Raw genomic sequence first — 24,205 nt, forward strand, 5'->3', positions numbered from 1 at the left:
TTCATGGACAGGACTACTGCTCTGCATTTTTAGTCTTAGAGCCAAAAAGATCAGAAGCATGTATAATCTGATAATATAAAATTCTTCTAACCCCAGAGTTTTAAAGAATCCTTTTGGGAATCATACCAATCCTTACTATATTAATGAAATTCTTAAATATTAGGAGTAATTAAAGTTAAATATTCTTAAATATTAAATTAAAAGTTAATTACTCATCAACAAATGTTTGGTGCCAACTATGTGCTAAGAGCCAGAGGCAAGACATCCCTACTAGAACAGGAGTTCACAAATGTTCTCTGTTAAGGACCAGATATCTGCTATTTGGCCTTGCAGATCACATGGTCTCTGCCACAACTACTCAACTCTGCCACTGTACACAAAAGCAGCGACAGACAATACGTAAACAAATGAGCAGGGCTATGCTCCAATAACACTTTATTTATAGATACTGAAATCTGAATTCATGTATCACAAAATACTGTTCTTCCTCTGATTATTTTCCAACCATGTAAGAGTGTGAAACCATTCTTAGCTAGCAAATTATACAAAAATAGGCAGTGGACAGATTTAGCCAATGGGCTGTAGATTGCTGACCCTTGCTCTAGAAGTCAGTGTAGGAGAGAATGAAAAATTACAATGGGACAAATAATTGCTATATCAGACTTTGTACAAAGTGGGTCAGAGTACAGGAAAAATCCAGATAAACAGAATAGACCAAAGACTGCAAAGAAATAGTAAAGAGGCACGTAAGGTAATAGGTGGGGAAAAAAAGACCCCAATGTAAATACTGTCTGGAGGTCAGAAGTCTGACATGGGTCTTACCAGGCTAAAATCAGTCAGGCTGCATTTGTTCTGGAAACTCCAGGGGAGAATCCATGTCCTTGCCTTTTCTAGCTTCAAGGCTACCTACGTTCCTTGGGGTACAGCCCCTTCCTCCATCTTCAAGCCAACAGTGTACCATCTTCAAATCTCGGATTACAACCTCAGCACATCTTTTCTAACTCTGACCCTCCTGCTTCCCTCTTATAAGATCCTTTGTGATCACATAAAGCTCACCGATATAATCCAGAATAATCTCCCCATCTCAAGATTCTTAATTAAATCACATCTTCAAAGACCCCTTTGCGATGTAAGGTAACATATTCACAGGTTCCAAGGATTAGGATGTGGACACCTTTTAGGGGTATAGAGGTCATTGTTCAGCCTAACACAGAGAGTTCTGAGAACATGGGCATCTGAGTTACCATAGAAGCCTTCCTGCTACTCTCATAGACCAGAAATGAAAGGAGAACTGAAAGCACACAGCTGGTACCGGGGGGCCCATGAGAGGGTAGGGAAGGAGTCTCTGGATCAGAGCAGTCCCTAAAGGGAAGGGACTTAGGTTTTAAACCAGGTAGAGTTGGAAAGTGAAACTGAGACCCTCGCATACCTAGGATCTCCAAAATGCTATATTCTCAGTTTAAAGGTATATAGAAAAACTGAAACAATACATCTAGGAAGACAGCAAAGATTTCTGAGTCTCTTCGAAAAGTCTGCAAGAAAGAGAAACACCAAGCCTATCATGCCCATGTGTGTAGTCTAAATGTGCACCATCGTGGGCCTGCAGGAGTCTTCAAGCCAAGCAATTTAAATAAAAGCTGATCACTGGCAGTTAGGGCATTTACGGGAAAATTTCCAGAAGTAAATCCAAATGACTCAGGAGGAACACTTTCAAATCTCAGCCTTCACAAAGCATTCCCAAAGAGAAAAATAAAAAACTTTGCAGCCAATCAAAACTCACAAAACACATAAAAAATGAATTTACCACAAGAGATGCCACACACACAGCAAAAAGAGGATCGGAGCTCCCAAGAATTTAATAGAACTAACTAAATGAGACTAAAATTAACATATTTAAATTGACTAAAAAGATAAAAGGGAAATAAAAACAATGTAGAAATAAAAAAATATATTTTAAAAAATGCAGACTTAAAAAAGAGTCAAATAAAACAAGCTCAAAGAAGAAAGAGAAACATAATAGAAAGGTTAAATAAAGCTTCATTAAGAGGGAAAAAAAGACAGCCCTTCAGCAAACTTACTTTTTAAGAATAAGAACAAGAGTAAATCCCCTCAAATTTCCCTAACTGATAAAGAATAGCTACCAAAAACCCAAAGCAAAAATCCTACTCAATGATAAAACATGAGAAACATTTCCTCCCATATTCAAGAACAACACAAGGGTATAGGGCTTTCACCAATTCTTTTCTCTACTGTCAGACAAGTGAAGAAGAGTGAATATAGAACAAAGATGGGAGAAGGAAAACACAGCTGTCATTATTTACAAATTAATATGGGTATCTACAAAGGAAATCCAAAAGAATCCACAAATTACTAATATTGGTAAGAACCAGCAAAGTTGTTAGAAGCAGGATCAATATACAAAAATCAACAGCATGTTGATGCACCAAATTATTTTTTAAATGTATCTTTTTAGGATCCAATTCGTAACATGCCCACAAAATTTGAGGTACATATGAATAAATCTAACAAAAGTAGTCTAAGACCTTCATGAAGAAAACTGTGAAATGTATTGAAGAACATGAAAAAGACCTAAGTTAAATGAAGAGGTATATCGTGTTCATGGATGGGAATGCTCATTTAAAGCATTAATTTATCCACCATTTAACCTGCAAATTCAATGCAAATCTAGTCAAAGTCTCAGTAGGCTTTTGGGTGGAACTTTACACAATGACCCATTAATTCACATGGAAGAAGAAATGTCACAGAAGAGCTAGGAACAGTTTTAAGAAGATTAAAGAGAAAAACCTGTGTCTGCTGCACTTTTTCTCAGCCAGCTATACTGTCACCAGCACCATACAGAAAAACTGCTCCTGATGGCAAATCAGTCCTTTCATTGGTTAAACCTAGCTGTCCTGAACTCTGCCTTTGTTGCTGTTTTCACTCATGCTCTGCAAAACTTGAGCCTAACTCTACATCTTTTGAATGTTTCATTTTTTTATTAGTAAAATAATTAAAGTTAAAAGAACTAAATAAGTTAAGAATCATCCTAACAAATACCAGAACTCATTATAATGGTTCAGTAATTAAAATCAAGTAACTGACATAGATCTAAAGAAACCAACAGCATGGTTTTTCAGAGATACGGAATTCTAAATCAGTAGAGAAAGAGTGGGCTTTAATAAGTAGCCCTGTGACAATTACCTGGCCATTTTGAAAAAGATATTACTAATCTCTCCCTGATTGCATAGATTAAAGCCTACATCTAAAAAGCACAACTTAAACTTTTAAGAAAAAGTACAGAAAATATTTTAATGACTTTGTGGTTAAAGGAAAATTTCTTAAATAAGACCCCAAAAAGCACATACAATATTGTTATGGTATTTTCAATGTGCAAGAAAGTATTCTAAATGCTTTATATTTATTAACTAATATAGTCTTCACAATAACCCTAAGAGTTAGGTAGTACTATTGCCTCCATTTTCCAGATGGGAAAAGTTATGCACAGAGACATAAAGTAACTCTCCCAAAGTTACACAGCCAGGAAGAGGTAGAGCTTGGATATGAACCCTGGCTGGCTGGCTACAGATTCTGTGTTTTTACCTACCACACTATACTACATGTTAAAAACTTTTAATTCTTTATGGTATAAAATACCAGACAAATGTGAGATAAGACTAGCACTAGAAGAAGAAATTTCCAGCACACATATATGTTAAGAATGCCTACAAATCAACTTAAAAAAGACAAAAAGCACACTGAAAAGTGGTCAAAGGTAGTAAGAGGTAATTCACTGAAAAAGAATCCAAAAGGCCAATCAACACATGAAAGACATTAAATCTCATCAAAAAATCAGGGAAACGAAAATTAGAACAATGAGATACCATCTCACCTGTAGACACAAAGGATGTGAGGAACCTAGAACCCACATACAAGTATAAATTGTTATAGCCACTTCACAGAACATTTTGGTAACACCTAGGAAAAGTAAAGATATGTATCCCTTACTAACCCAGCAATTCTGTTTCTAGGTTAATACCCAAGAGAAACATCCAAGTCCCCAACTAGACATATACCAAGATTCTGCTGCAGCCTTGTTTGTAACAGGAAAAAATTAAAAACAACCTCTAACGCATGACTAGGGAATTCATAAATTCTGGTGCGATCACACAAGGGAATACAAATGATTTTTATCTATTTCTATGACACTGAAAAATTTCAAAAAAAATAACAGAATAAATCAGACAAGTTGTATAAAGACAAAACATACCATATATGTAAATTTTCAAATGCAAAAAATAATACTGTACGTTCTTTGTGGATGTTAATATGTGAAATTGCCATAAACATGCAAGAAAATGACAGATGTTGATTTCAGGATAGTGACTACTTTTGAGAGGGGAAAAGTGGGAAAAGGGCTGGAGAGTGGGCCTTCAGCTCTACTGTAACATCTAACTTCTTACAGAGAGAGACATGGCAGAACACTGGCATCTGTGAAATATAGCTAATGGGTTCACAGGAGTCTACCATAGTATATTCCGTGTGTATAAAATATTTTCTAATTAAAACTAGAAAAATTTTAACAGCCGCACCAAATCTAAATTCTTCTTTCCTCTGTAAATTGGTCCAACTCTCTTCATCCAGCCTTAGCTCCCAACATTCCCCAAACCTAGTGATTTATGTCAAGACACTCTCATTTGTCTTTCAATTTTTTTTTACTAATTCTCATCTGTACATCATTAATTATGGTCCACATTCCCTCCTATAATGTGCTCTCATTAGGAAAAAGGCAGGCTTTCAAATGAAGGTGGTAGATACCTAAAGGCAGTAGACAATAATTTGTTTCTCCACACATTTATAACAAAAAGCAAATTTTTAGGCCCATGACACTTGGTGGTCCCAAGTGTGAACCAAGACACCACCCTTCCCCCTTCTCACCCCCAACTCCCTGGTGCACATACACCAACCACACACAAATACACACACACACAAATACACATTTTCATCTGTAAAGGCCATTCTCAAAGGTGGAAGAGAGCATAGATTCAACTGTCTAAAACAAATTTTGAATTTTACTACAATAATGAAACTGTACAAACACGAATTTATTTGAGCTAATCCATTTTCTGATACCTTCCTCCCCCGCCAAAATATGTTAGGTTTGCTTAATTAAAAAATCGAGAAAACTGTGTTTTCTTTTGAGCGGTGTTTCTAACACATTATAACTAAAAGCCCCCAAATATTCATAATTAACTTTTTAAATTAGAAATAACACCTAATGATTTATAATAAGCCTCTAATTAGATTTGATTATGTGTGTTCTTTCACTTTTTCTAAAATAGAACCTTTTAAAAATAATAATGAAACAGTTTATTACCGAGTAGTGATAATTGTGTGTTATGGTTGGTTTGTAACTTTGAAGAGAATGAGATTATACAGTCTTCCAAACTAGTGATTTAAAAATTATTGATTCAAATACAATTAATCCTAACTGCATAATTAAAAAGCTTAAGTTTGTCACTAGAACTTGGTAGACAAAGGAACTGCCAAGAATCCTTTGTTCAATTATAATAACAGTTTCCTTATGAAACCAATTATAACAATGTAAATTTAGACCTATGACAAATAGTTTCCTTCCTTTGGAAGACATAATGCTGATAAAAACTGGTTCTGGATCTGTTAATTTGTTGATAGCAATGTTGTTATAAGCAGGAAGTACCAACCTTTCCTGTTTTCTCTTTAAAACAAAGAAAAGTGAATCACATATAACAAAAGTTTAAAAAGAGTTAAAAGAGCTGTCGTGGAAAAGGCACACCAAAGCAAGACATTACATTGCTTCCACAAGCAAATCCCAAGAGGCAGCAGCAGTGGCAAAACCACCAGTGCACATGAGTAGATTCTGATGAAAGTGAAGAAACACGAGGTGCTAGTGCAGGGGACATAGAAATTCTCGCCAAGCCTCGTGAAGCAGCAGAAACTCACCGAACGCCAAGAAAAAAAAGGCCAGTGATCTTAATGTAGTCCCATCATTCTCTAAGTAAGGAAATCAGAGTAGCAAAGTGGCAGGCCAGTGATACAGTGGCAGAGTTGTAGCAAACTTACTGCTGCGTGCAATTTTTTTCTCCCTATAGAACAATATCATAGGGCCTAGCGATATATTTAAGTAATTGTTAACATCGAGATGTAATATTAAAGGCTCTTATAATGCATAAGAAATTATAGTTCTTTTCATAGCCAGATCAATATGTATTTGAATATCATCTCTTTCACTTACTCTCTATGGGACCTGGCTGCACAGTGACGTATAAAGGAACAATAAAGCCAGTCTACTCATATGACCTTTCCATTAGTTAACTACCAAATGCTAGCTTATTCATTTGTTGCTTCTTATTTTTCTTTTATCTAACCCAGAAATTTCGTCACATACACCTATATTCACACACAAGCACAAGATCACACAGTGAGTTGCCTAGAGTGGGGGAGCAAGAAATTCCACTGGAGATGAAGAGACTTAATCTTAGTAATCACTCAAGCAAACACAATTGTTTACAACCAATCAATGCATGTTTATGCACCTTTTGGATTGATACAGGCAATGCTATTAAAGAACAAAGAAAAATATGTGCATAATATTCTTTATCATCTAGCATTAGTGGGTGTTGAAATGTTAAAACATTACGCCTTTCAAATGATAGAGAATTGTCAGAATGTTCTAGGATTAAGAAAAGAAGAAGCAGGGCTGGCAGGTTAGCTCTGTTGGTTAGAGCCCAGCTTGTAATAACAATGTCATGGGTTCAGATCCCCATACCCACCAGCCATCCAACAAAAATAATAGAAGAACCAGATGAATTTTTGCCCAGAGTAGAAATGACCTCTGCCGTGGATATATGTTGCTTTTGTAACCTAGCACATGTATTTCTTGTACAACCCTTAATCATAGTGCTTCACTGGCTTCCCCAGACTACCACCAGCAGCAGACATAAGATTCAGGCCTACCAATCATGGCTGCCCATCCTTCTGTCAACAGTGATTGGTCCAAGGGATGGATCCATAAACCAACAGAGTCAATAAGTATGTCCCCTAAGATCTGATACAGGGATATTGAAAGAAAAAAAAAATGGATTCCTCTAATATAGCATGCTTTTAGGACCAAATTAATTCCACCAGTGGCCAAATGCCTATAGAAAGACCTAGCCTCAAAAAGAATCTAAGTAGAGGCAAGCTCAGCTGAAAAGTAGATAGAAAAAGCGAAGAATCCTGAACCCCTTGACCCAGCCAAACCTTATGACCCAACTATAGGATGTCCTGGTTATATGAGCCAACAAATTCTTTCAAGCTCATCAATTACCCATAAAGAATCCTGATTAATATAAGCTCCATCTTGCAAGTGTTTATCATGATTTTTTAAATACCTGCAAACTTGCATTGACCCTGTCTACCTTCACCACTATGATGACCTTACCCAAACCAAGTCTAAATCCTTGACCTTGTCACTGAACTTTAAAAAACATGAGCTCTCTCTCTTAGCTGAAAAGAAGGTCAAAAGAAGGGAATCAATGAGCCAGAGTAATGTCCTAGGCCAACTTTTCTCTGCCAACACATTCCCTAGACTTACTAAATTTAAATCCAACCTAAGGTTTCCTGCTGACCAAGTCAGTGGTTGACCAGGAATTGGGATTAGGGGTGGAGGAGCACAAAGGAGGGATTACAAAAGAGGATGAAGAGAGTTTTGGGGATGATGGATATGTTCGAGGTCATAAATATGGGGATGGGTTCACAGGTGTATAAACATGCCAAGACTTATCAAATCCTATGTGCAGCTGATTATATGTCAATAACACCTCAATAAATCCACTCCTCTAAAAAAAAATGCAAAGCTTTACAAGGAAAAGGATTTTAGAGCATCTTTCTTCTTCTGGCATGGAACAAATCATGGTGCCTACAGCTACAGGTGTAATCTACAGCTACAGGTATAATTTAGCAATAAGAAGACAGCCACATGCCAAGGGTGGTGGGTCAAGAAAGCAGAGGGAGACTGGGTCCATTACAACTTGCTTGAATTGTGTGTGCACCTGCTCTGGGTTATCTAGTGCTTAACTTCTTTCTACAAAAAATAAATAAATAAATAAACCACAGCATTTTAAGAAGTGGTAGCTGGGTTTCTACTAACTGAAGCTAAATTCTATCTCTAACTACAATGGTGGGGTTTTTTTGTTTTGTTTTGTTTTGTTTTGTTTTAAGGCCAATCGGATCAGGTTATTTCCATGTTGGTTACCCTTTGTTTCTGATCTTAGGATAAAGTCCATCCTCCTAGGCTAACAAATCCCAGGTTGTAAAGGGGCTGGATCACCTCTGGAAGTAATTGATTAGCCACTATTCCTCACCCCAGTCATATTTTGAATTCTCTGATGAGCCCTTTACACTTATCTGCCGCACAATCAAGGCACATGTTGATCTTTTCCCAGCACTTGGCTAAGTGCCTAGTATGGAAGAGGTGTTCAAAACAGACTACTGAATGAAAGAGCTCATCATATCTCTCTTTACACTTTAGGGACAGGCAAATGGTTATTCTCCAACCTATACAATATTTGGGAGGAAGAAATTCAGCCTAATGATGTTCCATATTATTCTTTGTCTATATAACCTCTTAAGGAGACTTTCATTCTTTTATCAAATATCACTCACATTTCAAAAACAAGATAAAAAGGTAGATTAGAATATTTCTAAAACACCTACTTTTTTTTCGAGCATCAAAATTCTACCAGGGTAAGTAAATTGCTTTAAGGATAAAAGAGGAATTTAGAACATTTTCAAAAAACTGGATTAGATGGTATAAATTATTCAAAAATGTTTTGTTAGCATGAAAGCAAGAGAGAAGTTATGATGGAAGGCAAACAAATTTAAAACTATAATAAGACATAGAATGACTATTCCGCCAAAATGTAAGACAGCACCCATAGACACGTAAAGAAAACGAAGGCCCCAAGCTGTCTTCCTCAATATGACTCACCATTCCTAATGAGGGATTATACTTGAACATTAAACTCTCTTCTAAACTTCTGCTTAATGCAGAAAACTGAGGAGCAATTCCGAGACAACCGAACATGTGTTTCTATGATGCTGAACATCTGGATGGAAATGTTACAACTGTATAAATAATCTAGATATTGCTAAATAACCAGACATTTAGTGTGGAAGCCAAGACCTCAGTTCTTTCATTGTTTTTCATTCTTCGAATGACTCAGAAAACCTGAAGTGCTTTTGCACATATTTTCCTTCTTTACGGTTCTCCATGGTGCCATTTTTATCCTCACTATACACAAAATACAAAGCATATAATATCTCCTGAAAAGAAATTATATAAAGGGAATTGGAAGTAAGGGTCCTGACTTGTCATTTTCCAAGGACAACTAGTTTGAGGTGCGCCCAGAGCTGGCAACACAGTTTCAACCCCACCCCACCCTTCCCTCATTGGAACACTTCTGGGAGACAAGAAGGGGAGTTATGCGCAGAACCCTACACTGATTCTTGAGTTCAATTAACTCAATGCCAACCATATGCCAGGGCTTTGAGGGGCAGAAATGACTGGAACATGGTCTTTACTGTTGAGGGGATTATAGTCTATCATAAGAAAATAAAAGAGCAACTGCTCTTTTCAATGGCTTCTTCACTGATAAATTCAAGAATCAAGTCATAGTCCTTATCTTACTTATCAGCAACACTTGACACATATGTTTGATCCCATCTCCTTGACACAGCTTGTACTTGGCTTCTAGGACACCAGCCTCTATCTGGTTTTCCTCCTACCTGACCAGCCCTTCCCTCCCCAGCTCCTTTTCTGTATCGTCCTTTTCTCCTGGACCTCTTAATGTTTGAGTGTCACTGCTTCAATTCATGGACTACACTGCCCTTCTCTAATACCCTCACTAACCTGTTGATTTCATCCAACTTCTAGTCTTTAAATACTCTATGCTGATGGCTCCCTGAATTTAAATCCCCAGATAGACTAACAACACTGGAGTTCAGGTGAGAGGACTAAGTGCTACCTGACATATCCTCTTGCGTATCTATTGGCATCACATCTAATACTGAACCCTGTATTTTCACCCTAGAGCCTCCTCCACCCACAAGTCTTCCCTCTCCCAGAAAATGGCAAATCCATCCTGAAAGCTGCTTAAAGCATAAATCATAGGTAATCTGTAATTGTCTCTTTCTCTCAGGAAATCAGGAGTGGCCCCACCTTCAAAATAGGCCCAGAATCTATTTCTTTTAATTTCATTACTACCATACTGGTCCAAGCCTCCACTGTCTTATGCCCGAATTACAGCAGTAGCTTTATTACTAGTCTCACTGCTTCCACCTGTGCAATAATCTGTCCTCAATTCTTTAAATCTATCGTCTACTCTCAATTCAAAAGCCAGATGGTCTCTTACATAAAAAGCAGATCATGTCACCCCTCAGACCCAAACCCACCAATGGGCTCCATTTCACTTGGTATAAAAGCTCAAGTCCTTACAGTGCTCTCAAGGCCATTCAGAGCCTGGGCCCCATAACTTCTCTCACCTCATTTCCTACCCCTGCGCCGCTTGCTCATCCTGTCCCAGTCACATTCCACTCCTCAGGGCTCCATTTCACTTGGTATAAAAGCTCAAGTCCTTACAGTGCTCTCAAGGCCATTCAGAGTCTGGGCCCCATAACTTCTCTCACCTCATTTCCTACCCCTGCGCCGCTTGCTCATTCTGTCCCAGTCACATTCCACTCCTCAGTCCTTTGCATAAGCCAGGAATACTCCTCCATCAGGGTCCTTTCAAAGGCCAGTCCCTCCACCTGATACACTTTTCCCAGGTATTTGTCCTTCATTTCCTTCAGGCCTTTCATCTAATGTTGTCTTCCCAAGCAGGCCAACCACGACCACCATGTATAAAACTGTGCTCCCATCCTCGCCCACCCACCCACAGCCCCACCACTCCTCACCCCTCTTAATCTGCTTTATTGTTCTCCATTGCACTCATTTCACCTTCTAATGTGATGTGCAATGCACTCATTTGTTTATCCTCTGTCTGCCCCATTAATGTAAATTCCAAGAAGGCAGGGCATTCTGGTTTGTTTTATTCACTGCAATTCATGCTCAATTAATATCTATGATTGAAATGAATAAAAGAAAGAAAATGACTTGGGTTCATCTTGTCATACACTTTTATTAGACTCAAAATATAAATAAAGAACCCCAGCCAACTGCAATTATAGTACAGTTTTGTAGGACGTAGATTTGTTCCTGGGAAAAGCTACAGGAAACTTTCAGAGGTCTTTAAAACGTTGGCCAAGAATGGGACAAAAAAGAGTATTCCGAGAAACATCAAGGACTGGCCAATTAGCTCAGCTGGTTAGAGTGCAATGTTGTAACACCAAGGTCCCCATACTGTCCAGCCACAAAACAAAACAAACAAAAAAAGGAAACATCAGATTCTACAGTGGATAGATAAGTGTAATTCCTACCTAATTTTGAACCTAATGCTAACTTTCATGCTTTAAAATATTTGGCTACGCTTCTGGATTTAATTTTGATCATTCTGGACAAAAAGAAACAAAGAATCATTTCACTCATATTTCCTTAGGCAAGTTTTACCTGCAAAGGACAGCTGGACATAGGGCAGCCAGTTCAGGAAGTATTTAGAGAACATAGGCTCTATGTTTAAAACAAAAACAAAAAGAAAAACTGAATGATGCAACAAGCAGAAAAAATAGATAATTGAGAAAGCTATGATCTCTGCCAACAATAAGTTAACAATCTAGCAGGTGTGAAAAACAGGACCACAGCTATCTACAATATGTAGCACTGGCATGGTCAATGGCAAAGACTAAGTAAAAAATCTTACACCAGTTCTCAGCTCTCACTGAGAAACCCTGTTTGGTTTACTGTTTTATTTCCAGACTAAGACTAGAGCTTGACACTTAGTATGCACTCCATAAACATCTGCTTAGTTTCTTTAAATGTAGGAAGTTCTGTAGGAAGTCATTCTCTCTCTTACAACACCATGAAGGTGCATTAAGGGAGTGCAGCTTCTATACATACAAATTGTTTACATTATATTAATTTAAGGTTGTTCAGTATTAGGGATCCTGTTAATTAAAGCAATCAAGCCATTAACAAAAACAAAAAATCAGCTGTTAACCTCTGCCTAGTGATCAAATTTCCACGACAAATCTGGGAATGTTCCTTCCAACGTGTTTTAGTGACATGCTTTCTGAACTGGGCATGAATCCAACACGAATCTCAGGTCATTAGCAGAACACCTGAAGACGCAGATAGTTCAGATGGTAGAGTACTAAATTCCTCAGGAAAAGCTACCACACAACAGTGATGATGCTTAAAGCAGGCCATGGCCTTTATACCTGCCACTCATATTTGCAATCCTGGTTTTACTAACCCTTTTAGAAATGACCTCAGACCTAATCCTGCAGCTTTGAGCCTATTTTAGGGGCAGTGACCAGGGTGGAATTAGAACCTATAAAGGGTCCTTCTATTGATGCCTTATAAAGAAATGTCTTCCAAGTTTTCAATCTTGACTCTACCCACAACTATCTCACATTTTTTCATCTTAAAATGTTGAGAGAGAGACGAGGGAAGATACAGAATCACAATAATAACCATGACACATTTTCAGCATCTATTTAAGACCTGGTCCCATTTTACCTGTCATTTGTCTTCAATTTAAACTGCTGAACTTCCCAGTGACCCGAGGTATGGAGCTGGGGACCGGACCCTCCTCCGACAACCAGGCACACCACACCAGCACCTTGGGGCCGCCCAGGGACCGGAGGCATGGAGAAGGGGACCGGACTGCCCTCCCTCAAGAAGGCACACCATGCCAGCACCTCAGGGCCCACCCAGGGACCTGGGGCATGGAGAAAGGGATCAGACCGCCATCCCACAACCAGGCCCACTGTGTCAGCACTTCAGGGCCTGCCTGGTGACCCGAGGCATGGAGAAGAGGATCGGACCCTCTTCCCACAACCAGGCACATGGAGCCAGTGCCTCGGGGCCCGCCCGGGAATCTGAGGCATGAAGAAGGGGACCAGACACACCCCACAACCAGGCACACTGCCAGCGCCAAGGAGCATGGCAAAAACATCACCTCTTTTTGGTGGCCCACCACAGCCACCACAATAACCATGGCTGCCGTGAAAGTGGCTAGATGCCACAACCACCACGCAGATGGTCCACCAACCAGTGGAGTGCATTGACACAAGGAGATTCACCAACTGAGACAAAGAAAAGAAGAGGATGTCTCTCTTCACAAAGCCCATTTCAGAGTGACAGAAGAAGCATCTGCTCTATGATAATATTAGGGGACCTGATCACACCTCTCAGCATTGGACATATCATCTAGCAACAAATCAACAAAGTAACCATTATTCTTTCGGCAGGAGAGAAGTAGTCTAGGGTAATTGGGGGGGAAAGGGGGATGAGGGAAGGGGAGGGATTGGACATGGGGCATAAAGAATAATTATGATTTGTAACAATATATATGCTAGTAATATTGATTTGATCAACATATCTCAATGTTTAACCCCCAAAATATGTATTATCGATTTTGATTCAATAAATTAAAAACAAACAAACAAACAAAAAACCACATATGCTGTAGTTTCCAGGAAATATGTCAACATATTAATAAAAGTTAACTTTGGATGGTGAAATAGTCAGGAAAAATAAATAAACAAATAAATAAATAATAAACTGCTAAACTTATTTAAACCTATTCACAATGTATAAGAAGCAAGTAGCCACTAATTCATTTTAAGAAATGCCCCTTCATCTAAAAAGCCTAAGATTTAAAAGGGCTAACCATGTTTATAGTCCATGAATTTCCAATTCATTAAGTTTTACTGCATAACTATTAAAATCAATAGAATACACTTCGAAGGTCAATAATTTAGAATACATATTAAATAGTCTTAGGAAGTCCCTTTATAATCACCTTTATTTTTCCTTGCTTTCTTAGAATGCTGTAAATATAACTAAAAATGATATATCTTAAAAGCAATAGAACTTGATTCTAAAATAACTTGCTTTGTTTTGGAAATATATATACATATATATTGCACATTAGCCTATGTAAAGCCCTCAATCAAGTAAGTCTGCAAAGTGGACATTCTATTGTGTGTGAGCAGACTCTACAAGATTAAGTGTCTGGTAAACAGATGACTAAATCATTGACAGGAAAAAAAAAGGAGAAGTCAGGGCACAAAATAGGAAATTTGACGTTCTAAGCAGACCACTCGTGAATAAAGGGAAATACCTGAAGAATTGGTCAGCATTTACTTAATAAACAATCAATGTGATATGCTTGCCTCAGGTGAGACAAAGGTGGATTTTGATCTGAAACTTGACATGTATCTCCAATTTCACAGAGCTGTATCACCAGTTGTTCTAGAATTTTTTCCCCCAAGTCTACCATTAGTAACCAGGTTGACCAGATTCCTACTAATTGGCCAGAAAAGCATACTTGAGGCCTGTTACTGTCTTGCCTTCAAAGCTTTGCAGTCATGTTCACATACAAAGGAACAGTAACGGTAAAACGACCCGGCCTGTCTCTCCTGTTGGTGACCACAAGGCAGCCTCTCTGTTTCAAGGATGTAACCTAAGCTTGCACAGATGGCCCAGCTCTCTGCTAATGCAGGGGAGCTGGGTTTGTTTTCAGGGTGGGTGCTGCAAAACGCCAGGTGTATTTATAGAAGGGAGCACGACTATGATGGAGGGATGATGACAGAAGAGGAGAAGTTTCTTCCGCCCGGTAGAGGCAGCTTGTGGAAAGATCTGGATTCCAGAGCCCAGGTTCCACTCCTGACTCTCCAATTGCCAGCTCTGTACATTTACTAAAACCCCTATTGGCGTGTTACCTCATGTATAAAATTTAGGCCATGCCCCTTGACTTGATGGTTGTCAGAATGACGAACGAACATCGCGTATGGAAAATCTGGGACGCGGTAGGCATTCAATACACGTCAGTCTGTCCTCCCCATCCTTCTGTTCACCCAGAATTGCACGTCAAAAATCACGAAGATAGCCTGCAGCGTTAAAACTAAGAGGCCCAAGCTAGTTGGCGTGGGGGAACGAGTTGGATGGAAGCTCACTTATTTTATTGGAGGAATTAGCTTAAAATGGAGTTAGGATATTCATAAGGAAGAGACACATGGAAAAAGCATCAAGGATAAGCAAAACCGGCAACAACAACAACAACAAAAAGACATCCTTTTATGTAAACACAGAACAAACTTCGGAAGCTGCGGATATCCTGTGAACCCACGCTGTGGCCTCAATTCAAATCACAAGAGCATGTAGAGCCATCCGTGAGACACACCATCCATACGCTGCCTCGTCAGTTGCAGACCACGCTATCCTGCAAAACTGTCCTCAAACCCGCCCCAGCTGGCTTTGCAAGCCAGGAGCGAGCAGCCAAAGGGATCGGGATGGGCAAAGTGGGAAGGTCCGGACAAATGTCTGAAAAACAAGGCGGTGGGTGAGGGGGCGGGGTGGAGCAGTGTGGCAGAGCCGCGGCCAGCGAGCCTGAAAGACGGCGGCTTCACAATGAGGGAAAGGAAGAGACTGCGACAAGCGCCTGCTCCCGGTCCCGGGCGGGGACTGATGGCGAAGCCGGGGGCGCGCAGAGCGTGGGAAGACGGGAAGGGGCGCGGGATGCAGCGAGGGAGACGCCGGCCGGGCAGGGAAGCTAAGGAACGCCCAAGCAGGTGCAGAGCGCCCGGGGGTAGGAACGGGCTCGGGATACTCACAGTGTAGAGCAGGTTGAGGGCGCACAGGCAGTTCTTGGAACACGCGAAGCCCCCGCAAACCATCTTGGAGCCTGTGGTTGCCGGCAGCTGCAGGTAAATTCGACTCCGGCGCAGCCTCCCGGCCAGCCGCTTTGTCCCTACCTTTGAGGTCCGACCGCGGCGGGACAGCGGTGGCGACGCCGCTGGAGGACCGGAGACAAGGGCTGCAGCGCGCGGCACGCCGGCCGCTGTTCCAACCCGCTCTGGAACCTGCGGCCGCCGCAGCTCCGGCCGGAGCCCGAGCCCCGCCCAGCCGCCGCCTCGCCCCTCGCGCTGATTGGCCGCCGACAGGGAACAAAGGTAGAAATATGCAAATAAATGCTCTCGGCCGCCGGGATCCGGCAGGGGCAGGGCGGTCCCCGGGCAAGAGGGCGGGGGCCTAGGGTGGTGGGGGAAGGAGCCGGAGGCCAGAGCTCGTGACAGCGGCCTCTGTGTCATTTCCCCTGGAGCAGGTGAGGGAGAAGAGGGCGGGGCCCCACGGAGATCCACGCTGGCGGACAGAAATATGACAGCACCTCTGGATTCCTGGCCCTGGCGGATGACGTGGCACCATCTTGAAGAAGATTTTAAAATTAAGCACCTGGCCTTGTTTGAAAGAAGAAAGGAAGTAATGAATGAAAGAATGTGAAAGGTTTAAGAGAGAGAATGAAGTGGGGGAAATGAAAGGAAGAAAATAAGAGAAAGAATAAAAGGAGAGAATAAAATCTCTGCTTCTCTCAGAAGATAGATGGGATAGGGGGCCTATAATTTTGACCAGTGTCAGATCAGGAAGACTTATTCTACACGGATTTGCAAAATACTAACCAACTTTACCAATACAGGCATGAGAAAGAAAATCAAGAGAGATTATTTTTGTGTGCCAGTCCTGAATTTCAATAAGCTTAAAACCTTTAAATAACACAGTCTTCACCTCGGTTAATTCATTATCACTTTATAACTTGTCTACTGGAGAAATGCATCTTGTATCCTCAATTTCTCACCTATAAATTCGGATATTGAAAGTATGTCAAGCACTTTTTTGCATAGTGCTTGGCACAGTGTATAAAAGCTCAATAAATGTCAGCTAGTATTAGTAGATCTAACACTTTTTAAACACCTACTGTGCTCCAGGCACTAGGCCAAGACAATAAAGATTTGGTTATTTCACGGTACCTTCTACTAAAAAAGGTTTTACAAAGAGATTTTCAAATTTACAATACTTATATGGAACCTGAAGGTTCATATTCACATAAAATATGTGATCGCAAATGTTAAATATGTGTTAAATAAAACATGGCAGCTGATTAAAATAATTTGAATTCTTAGAATCCTTTGCTCCTTCTTCCAGCCTTTCCTTACCTCCCGCAACCCCACCACACCAAGAAGGCTTCAGTGATTTGTTAGCTTTTGTATTCCACATTAACCTTTTATATATACCCAGAAATATTCCAAAAATTAATCTGGAAAATAACTCTCAAACCCAAACAATACTTTGATGCTCAGCTTTCCCTTTTAAAAGCCAGAGGTTTACTGAAGAAGAGGTGTTAGTGGGGAAATCTATTTATCCTCTTCCTGTTCCTGGATGTCACCAGCATTACTACTACTTCAACCATCACTCAACCAACTATGGCAACTCTCTCTTTGCTTCTTCACAGTATTCCTCATTATCTCCCTGTGGGTTGAATCACTTGTTTTTTTTTTTCTCAGAGAAGTACCAACTATCAGTCAGGGGCCCCAGGGGAGGAAATGGCTCATTTAAGTAGCATAATTGAGAAAAGCTTACTAAAGGGACTATTTTCAAAAGCATGGACAAGGTTAAAGGAAGCCAACAAAGAATGGTGAAGAAGGTCTGAGCTAGCAAGAGCAGGGAGTTATAATTATCTCTAAGTCTGAAGGGAGCAGTTACAGAAGCCAGGCAAGAGCTGGGTTGTCTGATGGGAGTTGTGGCCTTTGATAGAGGAAACAGAGGATGTATTAGTCCTTTTTGTGTTGCTATAACAAAATACATGGAACTGTGTAATTTATAAGAAAACAAAATTTATTGCTTACAGTTTCTGTGACTGGGAAGTCTAAAGGCCCTCTGGGGGTGGTGACAATGACCCAGGGGTCTCACATTGCAAGATGGTGGAAGCAGAGAGAACCGAGAGAGTGAGAGACAAAGACAGACTCCTCTTCTTTCAAAGCCCTCAGAACCACACCCCTGACCACCATTTTTAATCCATTCACTATTGCATGGTCCTACATCTAATCACCTCTTCAAGGCTCCACCTTTCAATTACGATAATAGGATTTCCCACCCTCTTAATAGTCACAGTGAGGGCTAAGATTCTAATATATAAAACTTGGGGGACACAATTCAAGCTTCAGTGAGTTTTGGTGGGGCATAAGTCAATCCATTACAGAGGGATTACTGCAAATAGGGAAAGAAAACATATGGACATGTTGAGATTTCTCCTTCTGATTTGGATATAGAAATTTTCAAAAGACCATTTGCTCTCAGTCTAATGACAATGAGCTAGATAAGCTACACAACTGTAATTTTAAAGAAACCTGTCAGAGAATGGGGGCACTAAAGACATCTAAAGGAACTAAAGTCTGGGAAGTAATAATACATTCTTAGGAAGAAAAAACCTACAGTTGCTTTCATCCCTTGTAGATCAGCTATAAACAGAAGACTGCCTTAGAAAGGGATAAGGAGAAACTAGCTAAACATTTAACCATCTTTTAATGACCATTAGTGGACTAGTGTGACAGTTTATAATACAAGGATTGACAGCCACACAGTGAGTTTACTACTACTTGCCAGCTCTAACCTGTGGGCCTTCACTTATAAGCCACAAAGTCTATGGTCAAGCAAGACTGCTGAGAGAGATTCTCCTTCCCCAATTATCTCAGGGTGAACAGAACTTCCCTGAGTATAAGACAGTGGCTAAAAGCTGTGGTCAGGGTAGGAAACATGAGAAAAATCCCTACAAAGCAATCTGGGTCTTTACCTAATCCAAAGTCGTAACTGCCAAAGACTAAGGAAGTAGCAGAAGGGAAAAATCTCTGTAAGAGCACTCCAATGGCTGGGACAGAACAGCAGGATAGGGAAAGATCTCACAAAGTACAGAAAGCCAAGGACATGACCAGAGAGCAAAGAATACTCCCCAGCAAACGAAAAGGTAATGGCCAGATTGGAAAGCACGGAGATCCCCCAGGATCAGAAAGCTGGTGGACTGGGCTACAAAAGCACAAAGAGATTTCTATGCAGCCCTCCTTCTTGTAGAAGGAAAGTCTTGATCATGCCTCAAAAATATCTGAAACCAATGATGAAACAAACCTACAAAGCCTGTAACAGATTCTGACTCAGTTGAACTGCAATTTAGATTGACTTAGGAATTAACACCAGCAGCCTGACAGAATAAGGTGTGTGCCACTTTCTGGGGGTAATTATTATTTACTTCAGTTTCAGATTTTCTTTTATACACACTAACACAATTAAAAATTATAAAAAACTTGGATGGTCAAGAAAATTTGACCTATGATCAAAAGAATAAATAGTCAATAGAAGAAGACCCAGGGGTGACCCAGATGTTAGAATTATCAGACAGGTCCTGAAAAGTAAACATGATAAGTGTGCTGAAGGATTTAGTGAAAAATATGCAGTAACATACGGGGAATTTCAGGATAAAGATCAAAATTATTAGAAAAAATGAAACTGAAATGAAAAATAGAGATTTTTTTTAAAATGTGATATCAGCAGACTAGACATAACAGAAGAAACAAGTGAACTTGAAGATAGTTCAAACACAAAGATAAAAGATTTTTTTTAAAAAAATGGATCAGAGCATCTGATATCTGTGGGACAAAGTCAAGCAGTGTGTATGATTGGAGTTCCAAAAAGAGAAGCAAAACAAAATGGGACAGAAGAGATGTGTAAAAATATAATGGTTAGGAATTTTCCAAAGTTGGTAATAGATGTCAACCACAGATACTAGAAGAGTCGCATCCACCATTCTGTATCTGTCAGAGCAATCACAAGCCTGCCCAGATTTAAGAAGAGAGGAACACAGACCACATCTCTTGAAGGGAGGGTTGCTAGGCCATATTGCAGAAGAGCGTATACATATATATATATAGGGTGGGAGATACTGTAGTTTATCTTCGGAAAATAAATTCTACCCCAGGTAACGTCTTTCTTTTTTTCATGTTATACCTTCATATTGCCCCTTTGATGACAAATCGTCCTTTTTAAGTAAGAAAAAGAATGAGATACTGAACTGCAATTCTTCTCAGAGAGTTTAAGCTAAGAGACTGTGTATTTTAAGTGGAAGAGGAAGTTTTATTTTTATACAGTAAACTTGTCTTTTTCCATAAAATCAATAGAATAAATAATTGAAATTTATTCTTTAAAATTGGGTATTCTAAATTGTTTTAATTTAGGATCTTTAAGCTGGAGAGCAGCCCACCAATGATTAGGAAAAACACAACATAGAGCTAAAGATTTTGTTACAGGCCCTGGGGGTGCATGGTACACCTGGAGGCCACACTCACGGAGGGCAGGGAGCACAGGCAGGGACAGAGAGAGAGGGACCCATGGATGCAGGGTGTTATCTACACAGGTTTCCTGTGGGGAGTTTCAATTAGGCGTTTAAAGCAACCGAGCATAAGTTCCAGGAGGTCACACTGTGACGAAGAGGTGGTCACTGGCATACCCGTACAGTCCACGCAGGGTGTGATGGTCAGAAGAACCGGTCAAGTAGACTGTCACCAGGAGGAAGTTGTATAACGCAGATATCTGAATCCACCACGTTGAGGTTCTGGGATGAGCTGTAGAGCTGGAAATTGTGACAAGAGTAATTGGCTCCTGTTTCTGGTATATGCCACCATGTATTCAAAATGAATGCTGAGGCAATGTAAAATTATAAGAATTCACTATATAAGCAAACTGTTGATAACAGTTTTTAAGTAGGAATAACAAAGAGAAAGTGAATATAACCAATCTTACCTGTACTTTTTTAGAGCCTGCCTAAATCTTTCGTATGAGATGAACTCCTGACAATTTAGGAGACTGCTATCCTCCTTCCTCCTCCCCCTTCTTCTCCCCACCCCCATCGTCTCCTCCTCCTCCTCCTTCATCTTCTCCTTCTTCCTCTTTTAATGTGTTTTTGAGCTAGGACAGAGAGAGAATTCTTGCCCAGTAGTCCAGATCTTCTGAGAAACAGATGCCAAGACTGGGTTCGATGTGCATGAAATTTGTTGGGAGAAATGTCCATGAGGGAAATAGGGAGGGAGCTAGAGGAGGCTGCATCCACAATGCAGGTCTGACCTCTGTGAAGGAGAGAGGGAAGGAAGGATGGAAACTGCAGTGCAGTTTTAATACCTGGCAAAGCCAGCAGGGAATCTTTGAGCCAAAGTCAGATGTCAGGGAAATCACATCCCCCGGCCACGGGATGATCTTGTGTTAGTAACCCTGCCAGGGCCAGTCATTGGCCAGAAACATCAGCACAAACGCTGTGATGGATTTCAAAGAATAACATTGGAGCCGGCTTCGGTTAGGCTTCCCACAAGAGATCTCTGAAGTGCAGCTTCTTGAAAAATAATTCTGGTTATACATATCTCTTATGTCCTACAAACATTTCTCTATTCACATTTCAAACCATCTTTCAGTTTTGCCGTCCTCATCATTTTATCAGAGAAGGAAATTCTCAAACTTCATCTGGGTAATTCATTGCAGGTTTTAACAACCCATGTCTAAAAACTCTTTCTTCAGGGTTTAGTTTTAATTTGACATTATTTCAGATTTTTAAAATTCTTATTTTACTATTCAAGCTTAAGATCAACATTTTTTTTTTTAAATCATTCAGCACTGGAACTTGATGATCCTCAATAAATCCTAAGCAAAGTTACTCCGAAACTATTATACAGCACTGTTAATTAACCTACCAAAATACTGTCTAAACTTCTTAGAAATATGAACACAAAATTAGGTAAATATATTGTTCCTACACAATTTATAGTCACATAAAACCTCAGTGGTGTAGTAAATTTTAAATTGTTTTAACTACATTATACCTTGCTATACCTAAACCCCAGTATAATATTTCCTTAGCCAATACAATATCATTGTTCAAGAAATTAAATGCCTATTTTAAAAAATATCTGTCAATGATTTTAAGTGGAATTGATCCAGCTAAATTATTTCTAATGACAAATAGATTTTTTTATTGCAAATTTTTTCTGTCCATTATTCCTTTGATATTCTGTTGGCTCCTAAGCAAAGGAAAGAACTATGAAAACTTTCCTTTGCAATCTTTTGGATTGAATCAAGCAAGGGCATGGAGTTTCTTGGCCAACAATAAGACAAAGAAGCTGATGAACAGCAGCCCCTCTCCCTCCAATTGCTTTATTTTGCCAAAACTTCAGCAATCAAATGCAACACATTCATTGCTCCTACAATAATATTCAGTCTCCCTTTTGCTATGCAGGATGTTTCACTATTTATGCCAGAGGAGTTCAAGTCAGAATTCAATTTCAGAAAATGTTTTTCTTCCAACCACAAATTAAAGGTTAAATTTTTTTCTTGTGCTTACCAGCCAGTTGTTTTATTAAATGCTTCTTTTTCCCCCTCCATATGATGCCACTAAAACATGTGCATATATTGTTATATGATATTGGCACTAACATCTCAATTCTGAATTTCTGTAAGTGACTATTTCTAGTGGCATGTTTAACTTTTACAGTTTTACGTACAATTCCAGAGCCTGAAGGGCAAATCCATCTTAACAACCAGACAAATCCAGCCTGAACACTGATCACCTGCCTCAGCTTTAATGATTGGGTAATCCACTTACTTTTTGCCTCTTTTGTCTCCACATTCTCCCTTCCAACTGCTCTTTATTCTATACTAAAAATGCACCAATGAGATTACAATTTAGAGTAAATTAACAATATTTTTAATATTTCATTACACCTAAAGAACTTTCTATAAATCTACCATATTTGGATTCTGAGGCCTAAATCAGTTTGTATTTTGAATATTGTTGGTCAATATGTGTTGTGTTTATTTGTCCAACAGCTACTTCAATAAATATGTGTTTTTTGTATCTGAAAGCTAATAATACTACCTTAATTAACTTAATTAATAAACATGTATCAGAGAGTAATAGGTAAGAATGAATAGAAAAAAGTACAAGTAAAGTGGTCATATGAGTATATTTCAAATAAATTGTCATTATGTTTGTGAAAATGGAAGTAAGCCTGGCATTTATAAGGGTGATTAAATGTTCATAAATTTTACAAAAATTTTCTTTTTTCCTGCCCCTTATCTATGATAAGTTTTGAGTTCTAAAAGTGAGATTGATGCGGTCTAAGGCAGCTCCTAGTGCACTGGCAATCCCCCAAGCTGGGAATAACTCAAATATCCATTAATAGTAGAGATGGATAACTGAATTATGGTACAGTCACATAATGAAAACCTATACAATACCAGAAATGAAGAAAATACAGTCCCTCAGCAATATGGACTATGTCTTACAAATGTGGAATTCAGTAAAGGAAGTCAGAAATACAAGAATGTGTATTGTATGATTGCATTCATATGTAGCTCAAAAACATACATTTTAATGATAGTATTTAGGGATGAATGTTAAAGTGTGAAACTATAAATAAAAGTGAGAGATTGATAACCATAAAAGTCAGGATAGTTATGTATTTTGGGGGTAGGGGGTATGGAAATAGTGAATGGGAAAGGAAATTCCTGGGGTGTTGATAATGTACCTGGATGGTCACTTTTTGATTAAGCTGTAAAAGAGTCCAGGGGGGAAGATAAATACTTAGAGCCCAATGTACCAGTAAATTTGAGTTTTAGATTATATAAACAATGCTATTATAGGAAAATAATAGTAAAACCATCTGTGTATTTTTTCATACTTAATTTCTTACACAAATTTTTCTTTTTAATAGTAACTATTTATTAAGGAATATAGCTGACAAGGTGACCTTTGTCATTTCATTTCAGAGGGCTTTTACACTGGCTGTTACTGCTGACAAATGCCAATTGTGTCTTCATGATATTTCTGGCAAAGTCTACCAGGTACAGCCTAAGGCAAAGAGACATAGTTTTTGAAAATAAAAGTGTATCAGAGTTAAGTCATATCCTGTTTACCTGCGTTCAAATAAACTGGAACATGTTCTTTTGTGGTTTCTTGAAATAAGGTGCATGGTAAAATCCCTAAGAACTTATACATCAGTCAGAAAATACTTTTATTCTTCTTTCTGATTTGACTGAGATTTTCACAGTGTATTGAATTCTAGGTTGGAAATTATTTCTTGTTAGAAGTTTGAAGGCCTCTCTCTGTTAAATGTTATCTTCCAGTGCTGCTGAAAAGTCCAGAGCCATTCTGTTTCCTCA

The 24,205-nt window shown here is 39.3% G+C and overlaps 1 protein-coding gene across 1 annotated transcript in view; it reads right to left on the reverse strand.

The window, feature by feature from the left end:
* Positions 1-16,080, reverse strand: part of TSPAN13 (tetraspanin 13) — a 28,487-nt gene extending 12,407 nt beyond the window's left edge. Inside the window, exon 1 of the mRNA XM_008585674.1 lies at positions 15,793-16,080. Within this exon, the coding sequence (XP_008583896.1) occupies positions 15,793-15,855 (63 nt within the window). The 5' untranslated portion in view covers positions 15,856-16,080. The remainder of the gene's footprint in view (positions 1-15,792) is intronic.
* Between the last annotated feature and the right edge of the window lie 8,125 nt (positions 16,081-24,205).

Source organism: Galeopterus variegatus, unplaced genomic scaffold (assembly GCF_000696425.1).
Source record: "Galeopterus variegatus unplaced genomic scaffold, G_variegatus-3.0.2 Scaffold3663, whole genome shotgun sequence".
Lineage (NCBI taxonomy): Eukaryota > Metazoa > Chordata > Mammalia > Dermoptera > Cynocephalidae > Galeopterus > Galeopterus variegatus.